At 39.6% G+C, this 14026-nt stretch overlaps 1 protein-coding gene across 1 annotated transcript in view; it reads left to right on the top strand.

Moving 5' to 3' along the window:
* LOC124864661 (unconventional myosin-XV-like) overlaps positions 1 to 14026 on the top strand; it is a 79412-nt gene that overhangs the window by 24405 nt on the left and 40981 nt on the right. The window contains exons 24-35 of the mRNA XM_047359524.1: positions 2393 to 2477; positions 2617 to 2670; positions 2828 to 2909; positions 3168 to 3298; positions 4384 to 4479; positions 5247 to 5482; positions 5760 to 5950; positions 6410 to 6482; positions 9689 to 9880; positions 9978 to 10090; positions 10812 to 10906; positions 12840 to 12966. Coding sequence (XP_047215480.1) covers positions 2393 to 2477; positions 2617 to 2670; positions 2828 to 2909; positions 3168 to 3298; positions 4384 to 4479; positions 5247 to 5482; positions 5760 to 5950; positions 6410 to 6482; positions 9689 to 9880; positions 9978 to 10090; positions 10812 to 10906; positions 12840 to 12966 — 1475 coding nt within the window. The remainder of the gene's footprint in view (positions 1 to 2392; positions 2478 to 2616; positions 2671 to 2827; positions 2910 to 3167; positions 3299 to 4383; positions 4480 to 5246; positions 5483 to 5759; positions 5951 to 6409; positions 6483 to 9688; positions 9881 to 9977; positions 10091 to 10811; positions 10907 to 12839; positions 12967 to 14026) is intronic.

Consider the following 14026-nt stretch of genomic DNA (forward strand, 5'->3'; position numbering starts at 1 on the left):
AAACCTTAACAAACCATCCCCACAATAAAAAAAACGATGCTGGCAGCATCATGATGGGGGGAAGCCTTCTTCAGCAGGGACAGAGATGCTGGTCAGAGCTGATTAGAAGATAAATACTGGTCCTTCTCAAAATATTAGCATATTGTGATAAAGTTCATTATTTTCCATAATGTCATGATGAAAATTTAACATTCATATATTTTAGATTCATTGCACACTAACTGAAATATTTCAGGTCTTTTATTGTCTTAATACAGATGATTTTGGCATACAGCTCATGAAAACCCAAAATTCCTATCTCACAAAATTAGCATATTTCATCCGACCAATAAAAGAAAAGTGTTTTTAATACAAAAAACGTCAACCTTCAAATAATCATCTACAGTTATGCACTCAATACTTGGTCGGGAATCCTTTGGCAGAAATGACTGCTTCAATGCGGCGTGGCATGGAGGCAATCAGCCTGTGGCACTGCTGAGGTCTTATGGAGGCCCAGGATGCTTCGATAGCGGCCTTTAGCTCATCCAGAGTGTTGGGTCTTGAGTCTCTCAACGTTCTCTTCACAATATCCCACAGATTCTCTATGGGGTTCAGGTCAGGAGAGTTGGCAGGCCAATTGAGCACAGTGATACCATGATCAGTAAACCATTTACCAGTGGTTTTGGCACTGTGAGCAGGTGCCAGGTTGTGATGAAAAATAAAATCTTCATCTCCATAAAGCTTTTCAGCAGATGGAAGCATGAAGTGCTCCAAAATCTCCTGATAGCTAGCTGCATTGACCCTGCCCTTGATAAAACACAGTGGACCAACACCAGCAGCTGACACGGCACCCCAGACCATCACTGACTGTGGGTACTTGACACTGGACTTCTGGCATTTTGGCATTTCCTTCTCCCCAGTCTTCCTCCAGACTCTGGCACCTTGATTTCCGAATGACATGCAGAATTTGCTTTCATCTGAAAAAAGTACTTTGGACCACTGAGCAACAGTCCAGTGCTGCTTCTCTGTAGCCCAGGTCAGGCGCTTCTGCCGCTGTTTCTGGTTCAAAAGTGGCTTGACCTGGGGAATGCGGCACCTGTAGCCCATTTCCTGCACACGCTTGTGCACGGTGGCTCTGTATGTTTCTACTCCAGACTCAGTCCACTGCTTCCGCAGGTCCCCCAAGGTCTGGAATCGGCCCTTCTCCACAATCTTCCTCAGGGTCCGGTCACCTCTTCTCGTTGTGCAGCGTTTTCTGCCACACTTTTTCCTTCCCACAGACTTCCCACTGAGGTGCCTTGATACAGCACTCTGGGAACAGCCTATTTGTTCAGAAATGTCTTTCTGTGTCTTACCCTCTTGCTTGAGGGTGTCAATAGTGGCTTTCTGGACAGCAGTGAGGTCAGCTGTCTTACCCATGATTGGGGTTTTGAGTGATGAACCAGGCTGGGAGTTTTAAAGGCCTCAGGAATCTTTTGCAGGTGTTTAGAGTTAACTCGTTGATTCAGATGATTAGGTTCATAGCTCGTTTAGAGACCCTTTTAATGATATGCTAATTTTGTGAGATAGGAATTTTGGGTTTTCATGAGCTGTATGCCAAAATCATCCGTATTAAGACAATAAAAGACCTGAAATATTTCAGTTAGTGTGCAATGAATCTAAAATATATGAATGTTAAATTTTCATCATGACATTATGGAAAACAATGAACTTTATCACAATATGCTAATATTTTGAGAAGGACCTGTAGAGCTAAAAACATGCAACAAAACACCTATTAGTGGCATAAATAACTTGTGACTGGGGCGGAGGTCTAGCTCTCTGCAGGACAGCAACAACATGCAGCCAAAGCTAAACTCAAATGTTTATATGCGTTATAGAATGGTGTGGTCAAAGTCCACACCTAAATCCATTTGAGAATCTGAGGCAGAAATATGGTCTTTACAGATGCTGTCCATTTACTATTTCTAAGCTCCAGTTACTTTGCAAAGACAAATGGACACAGAAATCAGCTTCTAGATGAAGCAAAACAGCAAAAGGAGGTTTAACTTAGTGGGGACGGATATTAATGCACACATTTTCTTTCCACTTCCTAGGCTTTCTCTACTTTGTGTCAGTCACCAACTAAAATACAAATAAAATACATCGTAAGGTGACAAAATATGAAAACTTCAAGGGGTGTGAACACTTTTGCAAAACATTGCAATTGGATATTAAGGTAACAAACATAGCACAACATCTGATACATGACACAAGCTTGTTAGCCCGGTAGTGTCTCTGGGTCAATTGTAGCTTGAACCGGGAGGTATGAAGGAAGTTGAGATGCATGCTGTTATGTCCAGCAAAGGTTTGCTAGTTATTTGCAGAATTGGATAAATGTATTTATGATTCTGGTCATCATTCTCTTCCGTAGGAAGCGCTACGTGAAAATGAGGGAGAGTCTGGTCCGGTTCCGCTCTTATGTGCGAATGTATGTCAACCGCAAACAATATATCAAGGTACATGCACCCTCTTTTTTTCATTCAAAATCAGAAAGCATATGTTTTTAGGAAACAAATGCAAAATATTTTTTTTCAGGTTTTGTTTGTTTTGTATCTGATTGTCACAAGGGGAAATATTTTTGTGATCTGTTTTCAGATGAAGTTTGAAGCTAAGAGAAAAGCTGAAGAAGAAAGAAGGAAGAGAGAGATGGTAGGATGGATGCTTACCCAGAACTTACACCACACTTAAATAACATACTTTATATATTAATAAATATGTTTTTTCCCTTTGTAGTGTGCAAGGGAAAGCTGTCTTAATTTGTTTAGTTTTTAACACAAAAGAAAAAAAAACTGATCCACTCTTTCAGGAGCTGACAAAGCGGGAAGTGGTTAATGTAACACATCTTGTGATTCCTGCAGAACTGGGTGCTCTACTGCAGACAGCATCAGGTGGGTAGATGTTCATCTACATTAACTGTTCATCAGATGATGAACTTATAATTCATGCACTAAAAGTCTGACAGGACTCTGTGCTGCTCTTTAAAGGTGCATGATCAAACTAATAAATTAACCAATATGATGGAAAACAAATTAGCCTTAATGGCATCTTTGAATAAGGCCATAATAACTTGTCTGGTCAGCTTTCTGGTGGCACAAGGACTCTGTGAGTAATCTTTTTGGTTCTGTCTTGCCTCAACATCACCTCAGTCAGGAGGGAGCTGCATGCGGACTGTTTGGCCTTGCTTCAGGCTCCTCACATCCAGGAAGATGCTCAGCTCACTTTGCCTCTGGACATCAACAACTACCCTTTTTACCGCTATGTACAGGTCCACTTCAGGGTAAGATGTGCATCAACATCCTCACAATATGGCTGATTTTTAGGTACAAACTGCAGTGCTGTGTGAAATACCCACTCATTGTTGGTCTCTAACAAGTTTTCTTCCAGGATAGCCCTGTATTTAGCTCCAGCCATATTCTCATCGCATTTGATAAGCTTACCTGTCCCTGGTGAATAAAATCATCAACACATCATGATGCTGCCACCACCATGTTTTGGAATGAGGATGTTGTATTCAGGGTGATGTGCAGTGTTAATTTTTGTCATATGTCACCATTTACATGTAGGCAAAAAGTCTTTGAGTTCTAGTCTCATCTGACCCAAACACCTTCACATTTGTTTTGTTGCCTGCATGGCTTGTGGCAAACTTTAAATAGTTTTTATAGCTTGCTTTTAACAATGACTTTCATTTTACACACTTGAATTGGTGGAGTGAAAGACTAACAGAATTGAGCTGTTGTTCCCTGCAGCTCCTCCAGAGATACCATGGGCCTCTTGGCTAATTCTTTAAATATTTGATCTCCTTTCCAGGTCTGCCAGTATAGGTGGAAGGCCATCTCTTGGTAGAAGTTGTTTGCAGTTGTGTCGCACTCACAAAGGATTCAACATGTTCATATTTAAGTTTGACCTCTGACCTGTATGCTTTGCTCCTTGGACTACAATATGCTGTTTGTTCACTAATGTTCTTCAGTAAACCTCTGAGGCCTTCACAGAGCGGCTGGATTTGTACTAAGATTAAATTAAACTCAACTGGACTTTATTTACTGATTTAATTATTTTGGAAGGCAGTTCAATGAACCGGATTTTATTTAAAGGTATAAAATTAAAACGGGCTGAGTATAAATGTGAATTTCTATTTGTAAAATATGCTGATAAAGTACATTTAAGTAACTGATCATAGAGAGACAAAATATGGATAATTTCCGGGATTGTAAATACTTTTACACAGAAGTGCAGGTCCATACAGTACCTCTTTGTTTTGGTAGTTTACCACATTTTGGTCTACCAGAGACCAAAATCTCTTCTGGATTGGTCAAATTGTGTTCAGTTCAGGGTTATAAAACTTAACATGTTTTTTTGTTGCAGGAACCAAAATTTGGGATGCTTATGGCCCCTCTGGAGTTACCTCTAACCAAGGTGGAGGACGACCTCAGAAAGGAGGCTCTGGAGCTTTTTAACATGGTAGACTCAAGTTTCAATTCAGTTCAATTCAATTTTATTTATATAGCACCAATTCACAACACATGTAGTCTCAAGGCACTTCACAAAGTCAGTTCAATTGAATCATACAGATTTCAAGTCAGGTACATACATTCCAATTAATCCTAACTATCGAACAGTGCAGTCAGATTCAGTTATTTATTCAAATTAGTTAAAAAGTTTTTCTATTTGCAAAAACCCAGTAGATTACATTGAGTTGGGGACTTGTAGCATTCACTCCTCCTGGATGAGCATGTAGAGACAGTGGACAGTCACTGGCATTGACTTTGCAGCAATTCCTCATACTGAGCATGCATGTAGCGACAGTGGAGAGGAAAAACTCCCTTTTAACAGGAAGAAACCTCCAGCAGAACGAGGCTCAGTGTGAGCGGCCATCTGTCACGACTGACTGGGGGTTTGTGAGAACAGAAACACAAAGAGAACAAAGAAGCACTGATCCAGGAGTACCTTCTATGGGAAGGAAAAGTAAATGTTAATAGTTGTAGCTGATCTGTTTTACTAATATTTTATTTTATTTTTTTGCCTTTTTTTGCACTTTATAATGGCACGATTTTACAGTTTCACACACAGCAATGTGAATTTTTCTTGTTCTGCACGACTACACACCAATGACAGATCTGCTTAAAACTTTACAAAAAAAAAAAAAAAAAAAAGAAAGTAATATCTAACTAACATAGTGACAGAAAGGGTGACAGTTTACATGATTGACTTTGTTCTGGCTTCTTCAGGTTTTGCGGTTTATGGGGGATCCTCACCTGAACGGGGCTCAGGAAAACTTGTTTGGGAATTACATCATCCAAAGGGGTCTGACATCAGCGGGTTTACGAGACGAGATCCTGGCTCAGGTCGTCAATCAGGTTTGGAGAAACACAAACTCTGAAAATGCAGAGAGAGGCTGGCTGCTGCTGTTGGCGTGCGTTTGCAGCTTCGCCCCATCACCCAAGATGGAGAAACATCTACTGAAGTGAGAAACCAACCCCCCTAAGAAGTTTTGTTATTTTGATAAGACAAATAAAACGTTGACAGCTACCTCAGGCCATGCTATTATTTAAAAAATAAGTTGACCAATCAGGGAGGCTTGCCCTTATAGGGAGGGTCTTTAGAAAGACAGAAGCTGAAGTAAAGCAACAATGCATAGCATGTTTCAATTAACGTTAAAACCTATTTATGTTATCAAAGGACAATGTCTCGAATTAAAGGGCTCTTTAACGTATACCCTCATTTTATAAATCATTGGTCAGGTTTGTGTCAGATCATGCCCCTGCTGGCTGCCAAGTGTTACTGCAGCACAGACTCATCCAAGCCAATCAGAAGATGCAGCAGAGCTCAGGCTCCTTCCCCGAAGCTGTGCGGACCTATCCACTGTCACTGCTGGAGTGGACGGCCAACAGAAAGAAGGCGAACATTGTGTTGCACGTGCACTGCTTTGATGGTGAGGTGCATGTTTCACTTGCAAGACATTACACCCTGCAAATTTAAAGTATTTATATTTTAGGAAAAAAATGCCAAAACCCTGCATAAAAGGCAGGGATGTGATTGTAAATTAAATGGATTTTGAGAAATGTATTTTTTTGTATAATGAGTTTGACATTTTATTTATTTATTTTTAAAGCAAGTGAACTTGCTGGTTGGTTTGTAGCTTTTTATCAACTAATTTAAAGAAGGCCATACTTAAAGATAAGAAGATATATCCACCAGACATCGCTATTATTCAATGAGATCAGTTACAGACTCATTATCTGACCATTGATTATTCATTACAAGGCAGCATCAGGTGACTTGAACTCAATGGGCTATTAAATGAACACATTATGTAGTCTCTACAGATCTGAAGGGACTTTCAAGGGAAAAAATCAAGGATGCAGCTTGTTTATTTGAGTGTTGTCTGCAGGAGGATCTTTCTTGTGTCCAGTTCATTCTTGGACCAGCGGGGAGGATGTAGCAGGACATATCCTGCGTCACAGGTGCTGGTGTTTCTGGTTAATCTGTATTTTTGACATTCTTTCAAGTTTTATATTTGTAATGTTTGTAACATTCATTCTATTACTGTCCCAATTTAATTTAATTTAAAATCAACATTTGGATATATGTAAACAGTGCCTTTAACATTTATTTCCCTGTGGTAAAGATGTGTAAAAAGCCTTAAATTAATTAATCTTCTGTTGAAGCTGCATAATCTCACACTGACAATTTTTATCGATCTGTTGAACTTTCTATCCTCCAGTTCATGTAGTTTTAAAGCTCTTAATAATTGCTCTGACTGTGGATATAGGCATCTTTAGGTAAGTAAGTATTTTCTTGCAGCCATATCTCTTCTAATAAAGATTAACCCACATCTCCCATACGTAAAAGTTAGGTCCTCTTGTTTTTCCCATTTTAAAGAGGTTAGATAAATGGGCTTCTATGTCAGGTCATGTTTATACCCAAGGGTAACAGGAATCAACTGATTACTCAGAGAGCAATGACTTCCTCCTTGCACACCTCTCATCAATGTTAAACCTATGCAGTATCTTTCTGATTGTACAGACATTCATCTTTACATCAACAACAAGGTCATACAGTAGATTCTGTGATGACATTTTATTGTTTTGAAGACTTCTTTTAGCATCTTGTAGTCGGCTTTCAGGGTGAACTAACTTGGACCACCAGAGCTCTGCAGTGGAATGGCTGATTTACATTCTTTTAAAACATCTTTAAATCCCTTATCGGACCCATAAGCTGCTACAGTCTTCTTTCTGAAGGACTGAGATATCTCTTAAGATCTCACCATGATGTTCACTCTCTTTCACTTTAACAGTTAGGAGCACAAAACTAAATATCTGAGGTTTAAATAGGCTAAACCTCCTTCAAAATGCTAAGTAATATTCTAATCACATGCACCTGATGTGTCATTCATGTGTGTAATTGTAACTATTAAGTCTGAATGAATGTGGGATTGTCTGAATTATCCCTCACTAAAAATTGCTTCTGTTTAGTAGATTTTACAGGTATTTAACACGTCTTTTATTCTATTTTTATTGTGGCATTATACGACTTATTTTTTTTTGTATTAACATTTATATTAAATATCCACATGTCCAAATATGTCCTATTTTTTACATTACTGTAAAAACCACTCTATTTCTCTCAAATTCCAAATCAAGATATTTTATAAATAACACAAAGAAAACAAGGTCCTAGTCAGCAACACCATACTAATATTTTCAATAATCAGTATTATGTATGTCCTCCACTTTCAATGCAGCTGTAAAGTATCTTGACATGGGTTCAGGTGATAACCTGACTACTTCCTCATTAAGTATATTGATGTTTGCTTGAATTGAACACACACTAGAAATAATGACTGTCTTACTGCTTTTAGATATTGTTGCACCAGTAATTTTGTAAAATACATAAACAGTTTAAATCATTTCATAGCATGTTTTGTCCCCTCTGAATAAATGTACTCAAAAGGGTTTTTAAAAAAAAGGTTTTTAGTGAACGATGTGTGAACAAATAATTTATTTTACGGCTTTTTTACTTATCTTTACCAGGGAAGCCGATAAATGTGGAGGGTGCTGTACAGGTGCTTCTCAAAATATTAGCATATTGTGATAAAGTTCATTATTTTCCATAATGTCGTGATGAAAATTTAACATTCATATATTTTAGATTCATTGCACACTAACTGAAATATTTCAGGTCTTTTATTGTCTTAATACGGATGATTTTGGCATACAGCTCATGAAAACCCAAAATTCCTATCTCACAAAATTAGCATATCATTAAAAGGGTCTCTAAACGAGCTATGAACCTAATCATCTGAATCAACGAGTTAACTCTAAACACCTGCAAAAGATTCCTGAGGCCTTTAAAACTTCCAGCCTGGTTCATCACTCAAAACCCCAATCATGGGTAAGACTGCCGACCTGACTGCTGTCCAGAAGGCCACTATTGACACCCTCAAGCAAGAGGGTAAGACACAGAAAGAAATTTCTGAACAAATAGGCTGTTCCCAGAGTGCTGTATCAAGGCACCTCAGTGGGAAGTCTGTGGGAAGGAAAAAGTGTGGCAGAAAACACTGCACAACGAGAAGAGGTGACCGGACCCTGAGGAAGATTGTGGAGAAGGGCCGATTCTAGACCTTGGGGGACCTGCGGAAGCAGTGGACTGAGTCTGGAGTAGAAACATCCAGAGCCACCGTGCACAGGCGTGTGCAGGAAATGGGCTACAGGTGCCGCATTCCCCAGACCTGGGCTACAGAGAAGCAGCACTGGACTGTTGCTCAGTGGTCCAAAGTACTTTTTTCAGATGAAAGCAAATTCTGCATGTCATTCGGAAATCAAGGTGCCAGAGTCTGGAGGAAGACTGGAGAGAAGGAAATGCCAAAATCCCAGAAGTCCAGTGTCAAGTACCCACAGTCAGTGATGGTCTGGGGTGCCGTGTCAGCTGCTGGTGTTGGTCCACTGTGTTTTATCAAGGGCAGGGTCAATGCAGCTAGCTATCAGGAGATTTTGGAGCACTTCATGCTTCCATCTGCTGAAAAGCTTTATGGAGATGAAGATTTCATTTTTCAGCACGACCTGGCACCTGCTCACAGTGCCAAAACCACTGGTAAATGGTTTACTGACCATGGTATCACTGTGCTCAATTGGCCTGCCAACTCTCCTGACCTGAACCCCATAGAGAATCTGTGGGATATTGTGAAGAGAACGTTGAGAGACTCAAGACCCAACACTCTGGATGAGCTAAAGGCCGCTATCGAAGCATCCTGGACCTCCATAAGACCTCAGCAGTGCCACAGACTGATTGCCTCCATGCCACGCCGCATTGTTGCAGTCATTTCTGCCAAAGGATTCCCGACCAAGTATTGAGTGCATAACTGTACATGATTATTTGAAGGTTGACGTTTTTTGTATTAAAAACACTTTTCTTTTATTGGTCGGATGAAATATGCTAATTTTGTGAGATAGGAATTTTGGGTTTTCATGAGCTGTATGCCAAAATCATCCGTATTAAGACAATAAAAGACCTGAAATATTTCAGTTAGTGTGCAATGAATCTAAAATATATGAATGTTAAATTTTCATGATGACATTATGGAAAATAATGAACTTTATCACAATATGCTAATATTTTGAGAAGCACCTGTATATAATAGCCGGGGATCTGTCGTTGTTTGGTTTTGCAGGGGAGTGTCTGACTGGTGGAGGGGCAGCTCGATTCTGATGAAGGAACACGGCCAGTGGGTGGAGTTAGCCGGTCATGACTATGTGCTGGACCTGATAGCGGACTTAGAGCTTCCTGTGGACTTTCCCAAGCAGAAGAGTTACTTTATCATCAGCACTGATAACCCAGCTAGAGTCAGAGCTAATGCCAGCCTGTCAGTCTGCAGAATACACTCAGTTGCATCACATACAGTACAGAACACCACTGAAAGATGTATTTAATATGGTGGATTGTTTCCTCTCTTGTCCCAGCACCTTGTTAGGCAGCGGGTTTGACTCAGACGAGGACCTTCCCTCTTCCTTTCCTCTCAGCAGCAGCAGACCAGCCTACAGCCTGCCTGACTCTGATGGTTACTACAGCCACGGTACACAAACACACTAGAGATTATACGTTGATGCATAACAACAATCCCAAGCTAGGAAAGAAATAGTAATACCAAAGCCTCCAGCACACTGATGACCTCATGATGATGCAGATAACGTTATGGTGATTAATCCAGTCAGGATACAAAGTTAGGAGAAATGTTTTCTGACAGCAGTAGCCTGATGATCTAACAGACCGACACCCTACCTGTGATATAAAAGCGCTCTGCGGCAAACCCAGTCTGCCTGTAATTCAACACGATGATGAATTGTGACAAAAACTGTAATTCAAAACAAAGTTCTAACAGCACTAAGGTAAACAGAGCTAATTCTGCTCCAGTTTTGCCCAGCATTTCTGGTCAGCACTCAAACAATTTTGTATTAATGAGCAGTGCATTAAAACATGGCCGCAGGGAATGGAAATGGTTGAAAGTGTTTCTTTTCTACACAGAATCAGTCTCTGTTTTACTTGTGATATTTTAGGTGCTCTACAGTAACATGGCTAACAAAATGTTATTCTTAGGTCACCATCCCCTAAACTTCACAGTTAATTTTCTTACAGCAGAATGTGGTTTATCTTAAAAATTCACTTTAAGTTAATGTTATACGTGGTGGATCTACTATGCCACCCAATGAAACATCAGTTAGTTTAGGAAACATTTAATTTTTTTCTTAAAGCTCTGAATGTAGAATGTTACTACTATCTGGCCTGTGTGTGTCCAGCAGAGTCAGATACGTTCAGTGATGGTCAGACCCAGAGAGGAATGGACCGCTACCTGGACAGCCTGTTTGACCCTGTGCTATCAGACGATGGCATAGTGAGTGTTCACGCTAATGTGCTGCAAATGACACGTTCTAAATTCACTTTCTGCATTTCCACCAAACTATCATTTCCTCTATTTTCAAACGTTTTTGCAACATAACTTACACTTCTCTTGTTGCTTCAGCACAGCTTGTGCATCATGTAGTGCTTTGCAAAAATGTTTTCACGTTACAACATCAAACTTCAAAGTGTAGGTTGTTTGCACCACCTTCTTTATTGTGATACCCTTAAGTAAAATCTAGTGCAACCAACCATTCTTCTGAAGACAATACATTAGTACCTGCTACCACTAGATTTCACTTGGGGATGGTGCATTTGGGGTGTAGGCCAGCTTTAGTCTTTTCCAGGACACATAACGTTTTGCGTTTAGGTCAAAAAGTTCAATTTTTGTCTCATGTGACCAGAGCACTTTTTCCGTGTTTGCTGTGTTCCCTACATGACTTGTGGCAAACCTCCAAACTCCAAACAGTACTTCTTAAGGCTTTCTTCTTGCCACTCTTCCATAAAGACCAGATTTGTGGAGTACATAATAACAAACTATTAATTCGGTTAACAAATTCTTCTACCTGAAATGTGGTCCTCTACAGCTCCTCCAGAGTTACGATAGGTCTCCTGAGAATCCTCTCTGATTAATGCTCTTATTTCCAGTCCAGTCATTGTAGGTGGACCGCCAGGTCTTGGTAGGTTTGCAGTTGTGCCGTACTCTTTCTGCTTTTGCATGATGGATTGGACAGTGCAGACAAGAGTAGAGAAGTTTAAATCTTGAAACATTGCTGTGTTTTTGATCTTCATTATGCTATTTTCTCTAATCTTCTATAACAAAACTCTGAGGCATTCATAGAACCTCTGGATTTATGCTGAGGTTTAATAAAACTCAAGTGGTTTCCATTTACACATTAGGTGTCTTCTGAAGACAATTGGTTGCACTATATTTTTTTAGGAGTTATTACAGGAAGAGGGTTAGTGGTGAAACATTTTTGAAAGTCATGTATCGTTTCCCTTCCAGGTCACAATGATGAACTACTGTGTGTTGGACTTTCACATAAAATCCCAACAAAACAGATTGAAGTTGGTAGTGGTGATAAAATGTAGAAAAGTTCAAGGGCTGTGAAGGCACTTGCAAGAAGCTGTAGCTGCATTTTAAATCGAATATTTTGGTGTATATAAATTCTTTAGAAAAACCCCCCACCAAAAACCAAAATGAGGAAGTATCATCAGTTTAATCCTACAGACTAACCAAGTAGCAAACTAAGGTCCCCTGCCATCTGAGAGTGAATGGAAATGAGTACTGATGGATGGATGGAACATGTGATCTACCTTCTCTGTTTGTGTATGAATGGGGCAGACAATGAGGATGATAAGGTTTCTCAATGACCTACCGTATATCACTGTAACAGCAGGCAGTGCTTTAACATGCTTGTGGATAATTCTCTACAGTTTACAGTATATAATATAAAAAGAAAGAGACATACATAAGTAGGAAAAACTTTCTTTTTCCTACTTATGTTGATATTTGCATCCATTGACAGCTTGCTTGCTTATTATGAGCTATTGTCGTTGAGGAATCTGCAAATTAGGGAATCTGCAGGCCAAAAATAATTGCTGCCTTAGAAAATAATATTACAGCTTGTTCCGTTGTCTCGAACTCTTCTGCAGAAGTGTGTATTTTGTCCTTACAAGTTTGCACTTTTGTGCGGTGGAGCATCACCTACAGTGTGTATGGTACTTCCTGGAGAGTATTCAGTTCCTGCAGCTCCACTCACTCTCTCAGCGAGGGTCTGAATCATACTGCACTCCACCTCTCTTGTGGTCGCTTGTCTACTGGCACGAACTTTATATCCCATTTCTTGTCTTTTAAACTCCAGTTTCTCTCCATCTGCAAACAATTTTTTGTTCTTCCATTTGCAAATGACATTTCTGTCTGCCAGAACATGGAAAAGACTGGTTTGTCTACAAGAATGAAGGGAGGAGGAGGCGTGGGCATCGCAGGAGAAGGTCGTGGAGAGGGGCAAACATCTCCTACTCGGCCTTATCCACCGGGGATACATCCTGGAGGTCAAACTCTTAAATTTCCTTCTGCTTTATGTGTAGTTTCTGTTCAGACTGTGTGGGTTATTTCTTTATTTTGTATTTTTTGTGCATCTTTTTCATTATGTCTATAAACTCTTTTTTGTAGAAATCAGTTATTCAGCTTGCTTCAAGTGGCTCCTAAATCCTTGACACTTTAGTAGATTTTCTCACTATGACTGCTAGAAACACTAACAAGTTTAAAAATGCATTGAGCTGATCTGTTTTATTATCATATTTCCAGAGTAAATAAAAAGGAAATGATTCACTACACAATAGTGATTTTATTTTTGTTGTAAAGGTTGATCGACTCCTCAGGTTGTTTAAAGATTCAGGACCACTAGTCAACACCCTTAATCTGATGTTTAGAAGCCATAATGAGTACCAGCCTTATAAATAATGCATAAATAGCCATTCACTGTAACAACAGATATTTTTAAACTGTAGGGGGCATTGTCGCACTTATATTTCCTTTTTTATTAGTATTATTATTTTATTCTCATTTGGGCTATCATCTTTCCTGGAGCTAGGTGGTAACTCTCTGCTCTTTTATTGCTGACTCTACTTCTTTATTGTTGGAACTTCTAGCTCATAAATGTATTATCATGTGTAATAAATGTGTAATTATATAAAATCGGTTGCTGTGAACTGAGAGTGGTTGGAAAATGTAACAAAGCAAAGGGCAAAATGAGACAAACTCAACATGTTGTCAACTTTAAGTATAACAAGGGTTAAAACAAGTGATTGTCCTGCTTCAACTTCCCAGTTTTGTGCTACTAAATACTTTTGCAAGGCACAATGAATCCCACCCAGAGAAAGCAATGACGCCTAAACATACAGCCATACAGCTGTTAAGTAATGGTTCAGATCAAAACATATTCATGTGTGAAAAATGGCCCAGTCAAAGTAAAGACACAAATCTGAGTAAGAATCTGTGGTAAGTCTTAGAAACTGATGTCCACCGAAGCTCCCCATCCACCCTGACTGAGATTGACCTATTTTGCAAAGACAATGGAACCAGTTAACATGCCAAAGTAGCACCATCAGC

This window comes from Girardinichthys multiradiatus, chromosome Y, assembly GCF_021462225.1.
Source record: "Girardinichthys multiradiatus isolate DD_20200921_A chromosome Y, DD_fGirMul_XY1, whole genome shotgun sequence".
NCBI classification, from domain to species: domain Eukaryota; kingdom Metazoa; phylum Chordata; class Actinopteri; order Cyprinodontiformes; family Goodeidae; genus Girardinichthys; species Girardinichthys multiradiatus.